The 18,265-nt window shown below is 39.4% G+C and overlaps 1 protein-coding gene across 2 annotated transcripts in view; it reads left to right on the top strand.

Annotated features, from left to right (window-relative positions):
* The window catches only part of LOC125454109 (kinesin heavy chain), a 190,265-nt gene extending 173,182 nt beyond the window's left edge, over positions 1-17,083 (top strand). The window contains exons 26-27 of one of the 2 annotated variants that reach the window (XR_009445962.1): positions 12,389-13,397; positions 16,524-17,083. Coding sequence is in view for 1 of the 2 variants with exons in the window: in XM_059647460.1 (XP_059503443.1) it covers position 12,389 (1 nt within the window). In the remaining variant the exon portion in view is untranslated. Of the gene's footprint in view, positions 1-12,388 lie in introns of both variants that reach the window. The other variant, XM_059647460.1, reaches the window with a different exon arrangement.
* Positions 17,084-18,265: the final 1,182 nt, after the last annotated feature.

The following is an 18,265-nucleotide window of genomic DNA, read 5'->3' on the forward strand; positions in this document are numbered from 1 at the left end:
GTAATATTCACTTTTTATCTGTTAATTACATTAGTGTCAGTAAAAAGTCCATTTTTAAAAAGGTCACATCTGCATTACAGTGCATAGGAAGCCAAACTCGCTGTTATTGTATGATCCACTGTTCCTTTTAGCATCAACGAGAGTTCAAATATCTGTGTCAAATGCATTGCCATTTCAAAACATGCCACTCTAAACAGATGGTTCAAAACTTTGAGGTCAGCGGAGATCATCAGCTTTGATTCTTGATCAAGTCAATTCTGGAAAGGCAAAATCTGCCAGAAGTGCCATAAAAGAATTTGTCCTTTGCTCGTGGTGTGGATTCATTTCTGCCAATGCCTTGTTTGCAGGTTTGGCATCTCCTTTGGAACTTCTAAAATGACATGTAGTGATGGTGTCGCTTCTTGCATCAGCCATCAACTGGACTTGTCCATCACTTGTGATTGAGAGATAGGTTCTCCAGCATCTGTAGATCCTACTGAGATAACGAGGTGTAGAGCTGGATGAACACAGCAGGCCAAGCAGCATCAGAGGAGCAGGAAGGCTGATGTTTTGGGCCAAGACCCTCCTTCAGAAAATCTGAAGATTTTCTTCATTTTCTGAAGAAGGGTCTAGGCCCGAAACATCAGCCTTCCTGCTCCTCTGATGCTGCTTGGCCTGCTGTGTTCATCTAGCTTTACACCTTGTTCATCACTTGTGATTGTCTCCTTATGAGGAACTTTCAGTTGGAGCTTTGAGTGCCTATCGACATGGATACTGCCCCTTTAGCATACCTCGGAGGTGCACCATCTTCCATTCTATGCACATTTCCAAGCCAGCAAAGTCTTTCTTGTCTTGATTAATGCTGGAATGTATCATGACATCTTTGCCCTGGAAAAGACTGATTCAGTGGTGATTTTGTCATCACATGTGAGATAGATAGTGGAATAAATACATAATGTAATTCTGGGCTGTTCTAGAAATATGTTCAGAGAACAAGGCGTGCGTTTGCAAATTTTACAGTCTTTAGATCACCGATATGTTCTATTGTGGTCAGACGTCAGATTTGTGTTGCTTTATTGTTCATTTTGCAGCAGTTATTATCTGTCTGAGTCAAACTACGTAATGCAGGATACAACGATGCTGACTTAATCAAACACACAAAGATTATCTTTGTCCATACATATTTTTGATATACTTTTCAAAAGTTGCAAAACCACATTCCAGTAAATTATCTCTTAACTATGAAATTGCTGCCTATGTAGGATCCTGTTGTTTTTGATGCTAGATCCACAGTGTGATTTGCTTTGACTGAAGGTCGTAACTCAGGATGGTATGATATATTTCATTGTCATGAATACTGGCCTTGTTCCACTGGCTGACATGTTGCATTTTTAACATTTCTGCAGGCCTTTAGACACAATGTTATCTCACAAAGATGATAGTCCTTCATGATAATATTAACATTTAATGGGATGAGTTTCTGAAATAAGAACCTTTTAAAGGCAAAACTGAAAAACCAAAATGAAAAGTGGTAAATGCTGGTAGTTTTGGCCAGGTCTGAAAAAGAGCAAAAAGAATTTAGCAAGCAAAACTATCCTGATAAATTGTGTCTCTCAAACAAAAATATTGTTTAAAATTTTACTTCTGCAATATTTTGCCTTCTGCCTTGTTAGCCGTGGCTCAGCAGTAGCACTCTTGATCAAATCAGAAGTTCATAGGCTCAAGTCCCATTCCAGCAATTTACGCACATACTCCCGGCTGGCTTTCTGATGCAGCATCAAGGCAGGGCTGCCCTGAAGGAGATGCAGTCTTTTTAATGCGATGTTAAGCACTGACCATCACTGCTGTTGTAGAAGGATGTAAATGCTCCCATGGAGACTCCAAGCATCTCAATCAATGTCATCTCTCAATCAATGCGACCAAAAATAGTCTGTATAACAACCGTTTCAGAAACTGAAATGAATTTTTAAGTTTGATTTTTAAACGTCACATTTTTTTTATTATGTTAATGATCTTATTTTCACTTTTTTAAGTTCCTTTTTACCCTCTATTTCTGGTATGTAATTTGTGTCTTCTACCATGAAGCCAGACACAAATAATTGGTCAGTGTCTGCCATTTCCTGATTCCCTGTGATAATATCTCCTGTCTCAGCTTCTAAGGAAAGAAAATTTACTTTAGCTACTCTCCTTATATACTTGTTAGAGCCCCAACAATTTGTTTTTATATTGCTGACTAATTTAATCCCACATTCCATTCATTTCTCTTTGTTAAACTTTTTGCTAGCCCTTTGCTGGTTTCCAAAACATTCCAAATCCTAAGCCATACTTCATTCTTCGCTGCATGATAAGCTTCTTCTTTTAATCTATTACTCACTTTAACTTCATTACTGAGTCAAGGAGATAGTATCCTTTTTCTTTTGTTTCTCAGTGGAATGCATTTTGTTGAATGTTTTGAATTGCTTCTTTAAATGTCTCCCATTAGTTATTTATTGCCATACCATTTAGTTTATATTTCTATGCCTTTGTGGGGAAATAACAGTATAATGGTAATGTCGCTGGATTAGTAATCCAGAGCTCCAGGCTGATATCCCAGGGACAAGGATTCAAATCACATCCTGCCAGCAATTCAAGGTCAAATAGGAATGGTAAGGAATTCTGACGTCACCAGTGATGTCCAAAGCTCACAACATAAACAAAAACCTTAATGAACTCTTAAGAGATAATAGGAACTGCAAATGCTGGAGAATCCAAGATAGCAAAGTGTGAAGCTGGATGAACACAGCAGGCCAAGTAGCATCTCAGGAGTACAAAAGCTGACGTTTCGGGCCTAGACCCTTCACCAGAGAGGGGGATGGGGAGAGGGGTCTGAAATAAATAGGGAGAGAGGAGGAGGCGGACCAAAGATGGAGAGAAAAGAAGATAGGTGGGGAGGGGATAGGTCAGTCCAGGGAGGACAGACAGGTCAAGGAGGCAGGATGAGGTTAGTAGAACTGGTGTGGCTCCCTCTACATTAGGGAAACCAAGCGGAGGCTTGGGGACCGCTTTGCAGTCCACCGCCACTCGGTTCGCAATAAACAACAGCACCTCCCAGTCGCGAACCATTTTAACTCCCCTTCCCATTCCTTAGACAACATGTCCGTCATGGGTCTCCTGCAGTGCCACAGTGATGCCACCCGAAGGTTGCAGGAACAGCAACTCATATTCCGCTTGGGAACCCTGCAGCCCAATGGTATCAATGTGGACTTCACAAACTTCAAAATCTCCCCCTCCCCCACTGCATCCCAAAACCAGACCAGCTTGTCCCTGCCTCCCTAACCTGTTCTTCCTGTCACCTATCCCCTCTTCCCACCTCAAGACGCACCTCCATTTCCCACCTCCTTGACCTGTCTGTCCTCCCCGGACTGACTTATCCCCTCCCCACCTACACTCTCCTCTCCACCTATCTTCTCCTCTGTCCATCTTCGCTCCGCCTCCCCCTCTCTCCCTATTTATTCCAGAACCCTCTCCCCATCCTCTTCTCTGATGGTCCTAGGCCCGAAACGTCAGCTTTTGTGCTCCTGACATGCTGCTTGGCCTGCTGTGTTCATCCAGTTTCACACATTGTTACCTCAATGAACTTTTCCCTTCTTTGTATGTATTTAGCATTATTCAGATTTTGTTTAGGACTGGAGTGTGTCACTTTTGAATTTTAATATGGAATTCACTTATATTGTAATTACTTTCCTACAGTAGATCTTTTAATGAGATTACATAACTTGCCACATTGCAGATACTACATCTAAAATAACTTCCTTATGTAAGTAGAAACAGGGCAATGTGATGTTCAGTGATGGGAAAATAGTAAGACACTTGAGAGTGTTAGAGAATGAGCATGTATTTTTGAGGTTACAGGTATTGCTGATGAGTAATTTGATCACATTGAACTGGGGCACATTTGCAGTACACCTCCGCTCGGCTTGCAATAAACAACTGCACCTCCCAGTCGCAAACCATTTTAACTCCCCCTCCCATTCCTTAGACGACATGTCCATCATGGGCCTCCTGCAGTGCCACAATGATGTCACCTGAAGGTTGCAGGAACAGCAACTCATATTCCGCTTGGGAACGTTGAAGCCCAATGCTATCAATGTATGTTGCAGCCACTATTCCTGTTCCTCCACTTCATGTTGGACCTTTCCTCCTTGTTTAGTTCTTCATTTTTATTGCCTTGTAGGAAGGGCTGCTCTTCTTACCAATCAGATTGGTAGTATGCTCGCAGAAAGATCTTAGTTAACTCAGCCATATTAGGGGCATTTAAACAGTCCTTGGTTAAGCATATGGATGATGATGGGATAATGTAGGGGAACGGGCTTAGATTAGCTCACAGATCGGCACAACACCAAGAGCTGAAAGGCCTGTTCTGCGCTGTATTGTTCAATGTTCTGTGTTCTATGTTCTATCTTAATGCCTACTTTACTGGAGTACTCGATATCTCCTCCGTTGTAGCTCAGACAGTAGAGCTGTTTATTAAGGGAACTTATGACATGCTCTTAATCTTCTTTACAGTCCATTTTGGTTCATGAGCATAGACGAGGTCTCATGATGTTCTTTAGTCAGTGGTAATGTTTGCCATAAGGAAGTCTGCAATTTGTGCAAACCTTTATACTTGCTTAGCTTGACTATCTCTGGCAAGAAAAAAAATTGAGTAGAAGTGTTTTTTGACCTCTTGTACAAAACAGTGCAATTACAGACTGAAAGTGTTGCTTATAACTCTAGCAGCAGTCCGAAAGTGCATATGAATTATGTGCCAGTGTCATCTTGACAGTCACAGGCAATGCTGCATTTGATCTGCTTTGAGGCTGCAGTCGTGGCTGCAGCAACGTTTGGATTTCTCTGAATATTTTCTGAAGACAAGACACCATGTGCATTAGGATTGGATACAATAGATTGCTCCCTGAAGACCCTTAGCAGATATGGTCTACTGCTCAGCAGCCTTAGCCTCTCTTCCACCTCCCTCTTCCAGCAATTTTAACTGCTGTGCATGACCTCTGTTAGTGCTGCCAGTAATGCTTTATTCGCAGATGAGGTGCTCCAAGACCATCCATGGCTGAAACCATTTCTCAGCACAAAGTTTTAAATAATAAAAACCACTTCAAGATTGCTGGACCACTACCAATAGAGTATTTTAACTTTAGAAAAGCATGGAAAGCTCCAAAATTATATATGACTGCAGGTGCCAGGAAATGTAAGGCAGCAACATACCAAAATATTTCAAGATTTGTTTATTTAGTGCTAGTGAGAATATTTCTATCTATTTGATGTTGTCAACAGCTACATGAAGTTAACACTAGCAGCGGTGTTTTCAAATCGACATTGAACTTTGACTTGCGTCATCATCGTCTCACTGCTCCAGATGTTGCTATTTGGCAGTTCCGATGCATTTGTTTACTACTTTATCAAGATAGTGTCCTTGACTTTCCAATGAACACCTTGTACATACTTCATGTAGGACCTAGAAACAGGTGCTACTTAGCCAAGTCCATACTCTAGCATGCTGGTCCAGCATTATCTACTTTTATAGGTCTTCAAATTTTGATTTGTAATGTGGACATTAAATGTTTGCTTAAAACCTAATTACCTTGATGTCAAACATTTGTCGTCAATTTATTCTTAAAAAAAAGTATCATCTCTAGTACCAAACTAAGCCACTTGCTCACTTTGTAAATATGGCTGCACTTTCACAATATTTGTGTGTTTTCTTAATCACTGTAACGCCTAAAATTCTGACTTGTACAAAAATAGCTCCGAGGGCTGGTGGTGGTTTAACTTGGTGATGAAGGGACTGCTCCATGTGGAAGTTTAAAGTTTGTAAAAATCTTTTCGACTAAATCGCCCAGTAATCGGTAACTGCTATTATTGGCAGCTTATTGTAATTCATTATAGATTGGACATTAACTGCACCGCTTCTGGTCAGTTTTAATGCCACACCGTGTCATTTTGATTGTGTAATTCAGTTCCCCTTGCAGAATAAAGGATAGGTCACATTAATGAGGATATTCGGAAAGCAGTTGGCTTTGGCCTCAGAGTTTTATGATTATTTGGCAGAGACAGGCTGGTCATGTGAGGGGAGCACAGGGAGATCCATGAGCAGAAGATTCTGAAGTTCATCTGACCACTCATGAAAATTAGTACCTCTCATCTACTCACTGCACCCCCCACCCCGCTGCCCAAGTATTGATCCACATCATCTTCAAGTAATTCTACTTGTCAATTGTGCCAATTCCTTCTGATTTCGGTCAATCTAAACTCACTTTGTGTCATCCCTTTCACTGAGCTTGAGATCTTGGTCCCTCCTTATAGAATTACTTGCAATGGGTCTTATGCTGCACTTGTACTTGCCATTCAGGTGCAGTACAAATCACCATCATCATTGCAGCCATTTCGGTAAAGAAGGCACAACAATGGCTCTTCTTCCTCAGGAAGCTCAGGAAATTTGGCATGTTCTTAAGGTCCCTCGCCAACTTCTATGGACACACCATTGAAAGTACACTGTCCGGGTGTGTAATAGCCTGGTATGGCAACAGCTCTGCCAGGACCATAAGAAACTATAAAAGGTGTTGTGCACAGTCCAGACCATCATAGAATCCAGTCTTCCATCCATGGACTGTACTTACATGGCTCACCTACATGGCCAACATCATCAAAGACCCATTGCACCCAGTAATGCTCTCCTACAACCTCTTCCATCAGGCAGAAGATATTTGAACACATGCGCCAGTGAGTTCAGGAACAGCTTCTTCTCTGCTGTTATTAGGCTGATGAATGGACTCTCTAACTTAAGATAATGCTGATCTTGCTAATGTCGATCTAGGTAGTGCACGCCCTGTACGATGTAACTTGTATGCCTCTAAGTTATATTTTGACCTCTGTGATCTATACGTTCTTGCTTACTATGATCTGCCTGTATTGCTTGTAAACAAAGACTTTCACTGCCCTTGGGTACACGTAACAATAAATAAATAAGTCAAGCAAATAATGGTATTGACAGGCTATTATAAGGAGAAGAGATTGTTGTGTGTAGTATGATAATGTCTGCAATGACCACAAGGTGGCATTTAATACACACTTGAAAAGGCAACTGTTCAGAAGAGATTTTCATTCAAAATTACTTATAGATTTGAATAATCTAAACTTTTGGGAGAGCAAGAAATTCCTCCTTGTGTACTTGTTGAAACCAGAGGATGGTCCATATTTTACCAACAAAATAATCAAGCTCAATGTCTTTACCAGACCTGAAAATGCTTCTTACGCATTGTTGGAGAATTTAGTAGAACAGAGCAAATTGTCACAAGAGATTCAATGGTGCCTAAGCCCAAAGACCCTGAGAAGGAAGAGCTACTCAGGCAGTGCCTCACAGCTGACCTGGCAATGACCAATGTGATAGAGCTGCAGAGTGCCCACAGTGTCTGGTCCGAACTAAAAAAAACACCTTAGTCAGCACCTGTATAATCCTGTGACTATTTCTGACACACTGTCATTGTGACCATCTTCAAGAAAGCAGATGGGTGCAGCTGTAGAAATTACAGAGGGATTTCCCAACTCAGTTGGGAAAGGTCATTGTGAGAAGCCTCCTCAGCTGCCTCCCCCAGTGGTTGGAGATCTCGTCTGAGTCTTGATGCAGCTTCAACCCATCAAAAAGCACATTGGACAGGATTTTCAGTTTGACAAATCCAGGAAGAGTGCAGAGATCAACATCAAGTCTCTGGGAATGGCCTTATTTGACCTCACAAGGTCAATCCGTCTTCAATCCGTCAGCCATGTAGGATTGTGAATGTCCTCCTCAAATTTGGCTGTCCACAGAAATTTGTCATCATTTTCCACCTGCTTCACAATAATATGCAAGCCATGATCCTCACCAATGGACCATAAGTCCAATATAAGCGCAAACTGGGGTCATGCAGGATTGCATCATCGCAACAAAGCTCTGCTTCATCTTTCTCAAAGCAACACTCTGCTCCATCTCTTTGAAGCTCCCTGCCACAGTGGAGCTAATCTACAGGCTAAGGGGGAAATTGTTCAAACTTCACCTCGAGACTAGAGCCAAAACTGTACTGACTACTGTTATCGAGTTACTTTACACAAACAATGCCTGCACATGTATGCTATTGATGCCTTCTTCCATAAAGACTGATGGAAAGTACCTCTTTGTCCTGTTACTTGTTCTGGCAACTTTAATAACCTCTGATGAGCCCTCCCTCCTTTAACTTTTCCATAATTTTCCATTCAACTGCCTCATTATTTAGTTTAAAGCCCTGTCCTAAAGTGGAATATATGATTGAAAATTGGGATTGAGTTACATTCGCACGCTTTGGTTCAATTGTTCAAATTAACCAGCACTGAAACAAATTAACTCTATTATTAACAGCAAAATATAATTCAGCCCTTTGAAAGCTTCGATGACTTGAAATAAATGTTATGAATATTCTTGTCCCTAAAAGTTAAAAGGTAACTTGTTTAGCAACTTGCTACCATCGTGTGACAGAAGCAAAAGGAACTGCTTTAAATTTCCTGGGATCTATGCCTATCCTTCAACAAAATGCTATAAAGTGTGCAGTTTGAGCATCAGCAATATTGTCTGCTTTGAATATTTTAAACTAAGGTTGTTGTATGTAATTGCCTGCACATCTGAAAGAAACATTCATTATTACAGACAGCAGAAGACTGTGTTATGTGATAATAGTCGTTATCCACCTGGTTGGCCTTTTTGTCTTTTAAATGTGGTAAAATTGATGTAACTTGTTGGATAATGATAATGGCTAGCAGTAGTTACAAGCCTGTAATTGAAGTGATTCTGAAAATGGCAGAAACTGTTTTTGCTTTGCTCTTATTTCTTCACCCAAAATAAAAGCCTGAGATTTAATTACAGCTTTGAACTCACAGATAGTTAGTGCTTGCATGCAACTGAAGAAACAGCTTTTCTCTTTTTTTTCCTGCTGTGTTCCAGTACATACTGGGGGCTGTTGAAAGTTAGAGGCAACTTGATACTTTTTTCCCCCAATAAAACAGATCAAAATATCAATGCTAAATCACCGCATCATAAATTTGTTTTTTTTTCAGTAAATAGCCAAAATCCAAATTCTTGATTCAACCTAATGGAAAAACCATGGGATGAAACTCCTTTGATAGGTGTATTGAATAAGACAAGGTCTTTTTGCTGGAAACTTTGAAAATCAGACACAGCGTTGGATTGGTGTGGAATTTCAACTTATCCAATATATGCTAAAAATCCTCAAGTAGAAAAGGTTCTGAGCTTGTCATTATAATGTATTATTGATGAATATATCAAAGAGAACAGAAAAGAATGCTTTTGCAGCCAGTGAGAGAGATGGTTTTGAAGAATGGGTGATTGTTGGAATTGGTTATTTCCTATGATCTTATTCTAAGAAATAGATTTGGGATACCAAGCAATATCTGACAAGGCAGAGTCTAAAGGCTAACAGTAGCTGCTGTAACAGTAGCAAGCCATCTAGGAAGGCAGATTTTTGGACCGTTAGACCAGAGTAAGGTGGGTGGAACCCATACAAATAGCATCATGGGGAGATTTTCCAGTACCGTTGAGGTAAACCTAAACTGACTAGTTGATGTCTAAAGGTATCACTGAAAGCAAGAATACAGATAAAACAAGCAATTAAACAGTACGTTATCCTTTATTGCAAGTTGACTTGTGTACGGGAGCAAAGGAGACATGGTTCATTTGCATGGAGCACTGATTAGACTGTCCCCGGGATGTGGTGTGCAGTTCTGATTAGTGAGCTTATATTAGGGATTCACCAGATTGATTCCCAGGATTGTGCAATATTGAGGAACCTCGACCCGTACTCTTTGAAGTTTAACAGAATTAGAATCGATCCAATAGAAACTGAGAGAATTCTTGAAGGGGTAAATGCAGAAAGGATGAATCCCTTGGCTGTGTAGGCCAGAGCTAGGGAACACTGCCCCAACAAAAAAGGCACACCACCTGGAACTGAGATGAGAAGGAACTTCCTCATCCAGAATCTTTGGAATTCACTGTTCCAGAAGGTTCTAGAAGTTGCATCATGAAGCAAGTTCAGGACACAGATTGGTAGGTTTCTTGTTCCTAATGACACCAAAGGATACGGGGATAATCTGGGAACATGGCATCGATGGTCAGCCATTGATGAATGGCAGAGGATGCCCAGACTTTTAATGACCTACTCCTGCTCTTGTGTTTTGAATGAGTACTTAAGAGGTAAAAGAACAATGTGAATTGATTGATTTGATTTGATTCATTGTCACATGTACCTAAGTACGGTGAAAAGCTTTGTTTGCGAGCAGTACAGGCAGATCATAGTAAGCAATGACATACAAATTATAGGGTGAAAGAAAAAACTTGGATAGAGTAAGGCATACCGGTTACACTGTGCACTAGGCAGGATCACTTTAACAAGATCAGTGTTATTTGAAGTTAGTCCATTCATTAGTCTAATAATGAATAAGCTGTTCTTAAACCTGCAGGTGCATGTGTTCAGGTTTCTGTATCTTCTGCCTGATGGAAGAGATTGTAGGAGATCATTACAGGGTTGGGTTAGGTCTTTGACGTTGGCATCTTTACTGCGGTAATGAGACATGTAAAAGGAGGCCGTGGATGGGAGTTTGGCTTCTGTGATAATCTGGGCAGTGCACACAACCTTCTGTAGTTTCTTACGGTCCTGGGCAGAACAGTTGCTGTACCAAGCCATTATGCACCTGACAGTACGCTTTCAATGGTGCAGAACCAGATGACACAGTTTAAAAATAAGGGGTAAGCCATTTAGAACAGAGTTGAGGAAAAACTTCTTCACCCAGACAGTGGTGGATATATGGAATACTCTGCCCCAGAAGACAGTAGAGGCCAACTCTCTGGATACTTTCAAGAAAGAGATAGATAGAGCTCTTAAAGATAGTGGAATCAAGGGTTATGGGGATAAGGCAGGAACAGGATACTGATTGTGGATGATCAGCCATGATCATAATGAATGGTGGTGCTGGCTCGAAGGGCCAAATGGCCTACTCCAGCACCTATTGTCTATTGTCTATTGCATCTGTACAAGTTGGTGAGGGTCCTTATGGACATACCAAATTTCCTGAGCCATCTGAGGAAGAATAGGTTTCGTTGTGCTCTGTTGACCAAAAAGCAAACAACTAACTTTTTAAAAAATGTATAAAATATATATAAATCCAAGATTAAGCTTATATACTGACTATTCCAGGACTTTAATTCTGGAAGAAAATGCAACTTGCAGTAAGGTTCAGAACATGCCTTTTGAATTGCAGCAGCTATCATCCAAGTAGTTACGCAACCAATTTGACCACAAACAGCACAGAAAAAGATAACCAGTGAAAATAACTGAAAGAAATGAGGCAGTAGCATACAGTTAGTAATGAGGAAGATGCAGCAAAATACAAGGAGACATAAAAACTTCTCCAAGTGACCAAAAATAAGCAAATGAAATTCATTTTAGTAAATGTAAGTCATGTAGTCTTTGAAAAATATAGACTAAATAGGTTAGAGAGGCAAAGTGATCTAGTTAAAAAATGAACCATTAAAAATAGCATTGGAGATTTATAAGGCTATAAAAAATGAAAACAAAATTCAAATATTATAAGAATAGAGAATGGACAATTATTGAGAAGAATTGAACTAGCTCTTTTTGTTTAGGAAAAAGATGTTTAAGAGAAGAATGGACATATCTTTAAAATGACGATTTGGTTTGATAGGTTGGAAATGGGAAAATGAATTTTGAGTGAATCCAGGACAGTATGATTATAACAAAAGCACCAAAAAAAGCAGGAATTTTGATGCTTTAAGGAATGGTAGGCACAACTGATTCATTTCAAGAGAAGGTTGATGAGAGAAAATGAAACAGGGATAATGGAGGCAGAAAGGAAAGAAATAATGTGTGGCAAAGATCATATGAAGTATGAGCATTGAGACAAATCAAACGGGCTGTTTCTGAGCTGTAGATTGAGTGTAATACCATGTCATTTGACCTAGTGGATGCCTGAAGAACTCCCTGCTCTTCAAATCAGACCATCGGATTTGTTATCTTCACCTGAGTAGGCAGATAGGACCTTTGTTTAGCATCTCTTTTAACTGGAGACACACCTCTGACAATACACCACTCACTCAATACTATATTATGTCTTTTATAATGTGTAGTCAAGTCCTTGGAGTTCCAACTGAGTGCTGACCTTCTCAGGAAAGGAAGAGCATTACCAACTAGATGAGGCTATACATAAACAATCAATGTTATCACTCATTGAAAAGGATTCCTGATTAGGTCCAGTTGAGGTCTGCAGAAATGAATTGACAATTGTGCCAGTAAAATAAAATGTTGTACCAACTAATGGGAACTTCTTTGTTTTCCAGATTGAGGCTTCAATCTAGCATGCATCAATGGCCCAAGACCAAATCATAAACCCTTCAAAAGACCCCTGCATCTAATCAAGTACATTCTTTGGAACTGTAGTCATAGTGCATTGGCTTTTCCTGGGTCAAGATAAGTATGTATAGAACTGCATTCATCCAAATTCACTTAGCCTCATGGATCATATAATGTATTTGTGTGTGAAAATTAATTCCCAGCCTTTTCCAGGACTGTGCTAAGCTAAAATTATACATTGTACGCAGTGTCTTAGGAAGAATATTCCTTGTATTGTGTCTTTGATTTTTCTGTATGATAAAATGTTTTATTTTATATTTTTGGGTTATGGGTGGGCAAACATTGCTGCTAAATTATACAGTTTAGGAAGGGAAAAGGTCAACTTTGTGCTTGTGAACTTTTCTTAAAAAAAACACTTTGGCAGCATTGGGCAGCCTGGTCAGTGTGGGTTATCAAAGTGGACTATTTGGACAGCAATTGAACCAGGAACAGAATGCCTTTTAGTACAAATCTATAAACCCTTACCTATGCTAAAATTGTTTGATTTTTACACTTCACTTGAATCACTGACAATGTCAGAATGGAAAACTGAAGGTCTCGAAGAAGAACATACATAAATGCAAATTGACCTTATTCTGGTCAGAAGAAAACATGGCTGCCTTTAGTCCTCGCAGATGAAAGTGTTTATATTCTCGTGCAAGTAACACTATAAAACTGGAAGCAGATGGAATTTGTCCACCTACACAATCTCTTCAGACCTTCAAGATGAACTCAGTCTGTCAGCTGCCATTAACCTTACTGAAGAAATAAGGACTCATTCTGAATGAAGAGCAAAACTGTGTGAATTAAAGTATGTTCATTCATGGGTATTTCCATTGATTTCTATCATAACTCAACTGCTGGTTTCATGCCATTTGAACACAGGTAGATTCGGTGTGGGGAGTATACTGGTGTCCCGAGAATGTTTGGTCTTACGGACAGCATAATTTATGTGAGGTAATAACAATCCTCTAAATGTCCACGACATATGTTTTATTGTGATGTGTTTAAAAAAGAAAACTGCCTCCATTTAAGATATTATGTTAGTACGGTGGACCAGATGTTCCAAGTTATCCTTTGGGAACTGCACATTGACTAAAGTTTGCACTTTACATACTTAATTTTTATATGTTCATAATTTTCTTCTTTGTGTCTTCATACATTTAATTTTGCCTGTTGATAATCACAATTTGGATTTTTTTTAATGCCTTTGATGTTGAGTTGTGAACAAAACCTACACCTTTGCAGTGACTATCTTTAATTTGACATTGGATCCTTTCTGTAACTTGATGCTGATCAGCCAATCAGTTCACCTAGTGTCAGAACTCTGGACTACCCAAGCCTTCTCGAAGACAGTCACTGCAAAAGTGAGTCTCAGTGACAACTATAGAATTCTTTGGATTCATAATTCTCTCATACATTAGAGAAATGTGGCCACTGTATGCTTGGCCTGGACAGTTCTATTTTTGTTTGCCCCAATATCAGTGGAATTGCTCTTTATACTCAGCCTCAGAATTTTATACCAAATTTAACGCTTGGCACAATGAGGACCCAGACTTTGCTAAGATGACATATACTTAGAGCAGGAGAGTCCAGCTACCCTTTTGATCCCTGCTGCTGTTGTGCCTGAGATATATGAAACAAAGAAACCTTAGCTGGGTACATCTGTAATTTTTCAATTCAGATGTAGTACGTAATGTATTCTATAGTCTATTGAAGAAGCATGTTTTTGCATCTTACTGGCTTTGGGGTTTACAGTTTTGAATAGGTTTTCTTTTTAAGCGGCTATGAAGTTAAGAAATCAAATTATAACAAGAACGCGTTGCAAGGAGCTGAAGAGTATGAGAAAAGACTAGTATTGGATGATAGCTCAAGAGGCATTGACGAACAACATCAAGTTTCCTCCAATTTATTATGCTCTTACTGGTCTGCAGAGCTTTGAAGGAATTCCCTTTTGACTCAAAGACCAAAATACTGGGAGATTACGGAAATCAATTCTCTGTTGTAGCCAACCTCAGGATTGCCAAATTCTTTTCTCCCCAGTTTGAAGAGGTCATTAGCATTTAATTGCCAGTGGATTTAGGGCAGCAATGTCCTCCAGAGTTCTCCATTAGGCACCTGCCTCTTATTTCAGGGGGAGCTCATCTTCAAGATGTGAGTGCAAACAAAATGGACATTGAAGTGCTGTGTTGATTATTTCAATCACTGGAGCTTTAGGCAACATTGCTAGAATTCTTCTAGTGAATGACCCTTATTCAGAGAGAGCCCATGTTTCAGATGGATAGTATCTAAGTATCTCATAAGCAAGTACAGGGGAACTCATTTCTCTTTATTGTGCTGAGTTAGATATGGCATGTGTCATGGTGACTGAACCATGGAATATTTCTCTTGGCCTTTTGCTTGTCGTGAGTAGAAACTTTGACGGTAGTGCCCAAGGTGCCTTACAATCCATACAAATGAAAGATCTATCCTCAAATAAGTTGAAGAATATGCTGCAAATTTACATGGCTGGAGATTGACCTGTTTGCATCTGTAGAAATCCATGAAACCTCTAACACTACAGGGTAAGAAATGTGTTGATGTGAGAGTGGAATAATCTTTTGTTTTTTTTTCTCAAGTCGCAATTTGTTTTTCCACTCTCCTTTTTCTGTGCTGCAGGTGCACAAACAACCAAACAAAATTTCATGCTGTCATGCTGTTCACTCTGCGCTGGCCCAGTCAATCTCAGTTCTTAACCGTGGCACTAGGCAGAACTACAATCTTCCATAGATGCCCACGAGCTGCTGCCTCAGTGGAAGATCTAATTCTGCATTCAGAGCCTAGTTACCTTTAACTTGAATGTGTTTTTTTTTGAACAGTGTCAATTTCTATATCAGTAGTAGGGAGATCCCACTCCATTCACAGAAAATGTAACATTATCTGGGGTTTTTCATGTTAAGTGTTATCATGTTATGTGGCTCTAATTTGCAGGATGGTGAACATTTGTAGCTACTTTCCCAGCCATGCTCAGGGCTAATTATACTCTAGGATATCTGTACGATGTACTTTGGACGTAGCTGTAGTTGAATTTATGTGGCCACTATCATGGTCTAGCATGATATTCACATCAAGTTCTTGTGGCTTGATTGAATAGATCTTTCTTCCTTCCTCACTCACTGTAGTCAGTAATAAACAAAGGACCCACTGTTCAAAATTTTACAAGTGTATGTTTTGAAGCTTCTTACCTTACAAAGCAGCTAAATGATACCCTGTGTACTTTTACCAAAAAGTGTTTTTTTTTTAACTTGGTCAACTCTCTTTGGCACATCTATTTGGCAGCAGGGATTAGCACATATCAACTACAACTGAGCAACACTCGTCCCAAATTGCATATGTTTTGTATGACTCTTGAGGAATATTGAAATGACAAAGGAGGCAACATTACCCACTGAATAGGAGCTTCGTCACTCTTGAAATGGCAGTTTCCCTCAATTTCCACCTAGGCAATGCCGAAATATTATTGTGTTTTGTAGTTTTAAAGGTTTTGCAGAACTACTTTTTTAGGATAGTATAGATCAAAAAGAACTGAGCTATGAGGCAGCTCTATGTCTTTAAAGATGTAGGAGTAGAGGGCCATATGTTTGTCCTGGTTGACACCAGATAGATTGCTTTTAAGAAAGCAATTCTCAAAGTCAGTCAACTTGCATAAATAGTTTGAGGAATGTTAAGTATGGTGAAGACTTTACAAGATAGTCTTATAGTTATTGCTAACAATACTGCTCTGCCCTTTCCCATATGTTGCACAGATATAATGTTATCTGAGAGGTAACACAAAATATTTTATTGACATTTTCCCGGTAACTGTCTTGCTGTTGGCCTTTGTGTAATAGATACTGATCAGCCAGTCAGTTAATCTATTTTTCAGCATGTGAAAAACCAAAGGATTTCACAAGACCCTTACTGTGGGAAATTTTAACCGAAAAAAATCTGAGTATTCAAGTCACAGTTCAGCCTACATTTTTTTAGAAGTAACTTGCAAGTAACAAATTGCTCTTGAACACGTTTTTGCCTATCATTCCATTACCTTTGATGTTTATCTTTTAGAAGCCACTGGATGCCAGTAACCTGAAGGATTTTAACCAACTGTGCGTTTAGTTGTGTATCTAAGGAACAAGAAATTCATACACTGCAGTAATGCTGTGTGCCTGCCAAACGACTAACAAGAGTTGGGGGGAAATCATCATGTTGTACAATGTCCATTGTCTGTCTCTGGGATGTATTGAGGTATCTTATGACCTGATAGATGTTGGGATGTGAGGCTCTCTGTAGTTGTGTCTACCTTGTGTATCTGTAATGCAGAAGTGTTTCTCTTAGCTCGCTGTGTGTACAGTAGTCTTCATTCTAGGTCAACTTATATTTATTAAAAAGAAGCTATACAATTATTTTGTTCAAATGGTATAAAAATGAATATTCATGGTCAGCATACAGCAAATGAACACTGCGAGGTATTCAAAAATATGATTAAGATTGAGGGCAGTCTTTTAAGTTTCACTGAAATTACTGCCTGTAAGGTGTAAGAATCTGCTATGAAATTACTTGCATGATGTATAATTTACTTGAATTGGTTAATGAAAGTGCTGAAATAAAGTTGATTTAAATCCCAAGCATTTTGTTATCTTCCTTTGAAATGAGTAGTAAATCCTGAAATCATAACTGTTGCGTTTTGTTGGTAAACAGCTGTCATTGGAACAGAGATGCAACTCTGAACATTTTGAACTGCCTGTAACCTGTTTTCCCTCCAAAATGTAAAATAAAGGTATCCCCAGTACCTTTCAGAGTTATTTTACTGTAGGTTTACAGAATTAACTATAATTCTAGATAGTTTCTAAATTCAATTTCCTGTTTGTGTTTTAGTATTCAGACATAGTATGAGTAACCTCCAATATTGTGACTGAACATTTCCTAAAATCGCACTGGGGATGATCAGTTCACATTTCAGTGAAGACAGCCTGTTGATCAAATTGCTGCTACGGCCTTTTCTTCCCAAAAACATACTTACTCATAATTTTTTTAAAGTACACACCAAAACATTTCAAATGGAATATTATAGAAAATTCAATAACATTCTTTTTTTTTCCATATAGCAAATTCCACTCTAAACTGCCTTTACACAATCGCAATGCTCCTTATACTACAACGCACACTCTGTGTCAGGCATACAGCTGAGGGGTTCTGCACTGTTTGCAGTCCATCAATGCATCTTGGCTGAAAAGCATTAGATGCTGCCTCCCTCCATTGCTTTTCTAGAGTAACTGCCCTGAGCATGTTGTCCGAGATCTTGGAATGTGGTAGTGTACCACACTCAGTCATGAGTGACTTTTTGCAATGCATTCCAACAAGTTTCAGGCAGACCAAAGTGTGTCTTTCAATGAGCATTCTTTACTGTTTTTGCCTTCTCTTTGTTCATGATGAATGTAAAGGCTAGCAACAATCATTCTTGTGCACCAGGTTTCATACCTTCAATGGAGTAAATGCTGAAATGTTTCTATTAAACAAGATGAATGCAAACAGTCCAATAGATAACATCAGCCTGCTTTGGAATACTATCCATTTCCTCCTTCAACGGTTTTTCTTTTGCAATTTCTATCCCCACACCTTTCAATTAACATTCATACCATAAGTTACATTGCAAATAACATTCATGCCACGCAAAATGCCAGGCAATAACCATCTCCAATAAGACACAATCTAACGACTGCCCCTTGACATTCAGTGGTGTTACTATCACTGAATCCCCCATTGTCAACATCCTGCGGTTACCATGACCAGAAACTCATTTGGACCCA

Source organism: Stegostoma tigrinum, chromosome 7 (assembly GCF_030684315.1).
Source record: "Stegostoma tigrinum isolate sSteTig4 chromosome 7, sSteTig4.hap1, whole genome shotgun sequence".
In the NCBI taxonomy this organism is placed as follows: Eukaryota; Metazoa; Chordata; class Chondrichthyes; order Orectolobiformes; family Stegostomatidae; genus Stegostoma; species Stegostoma tigrinum.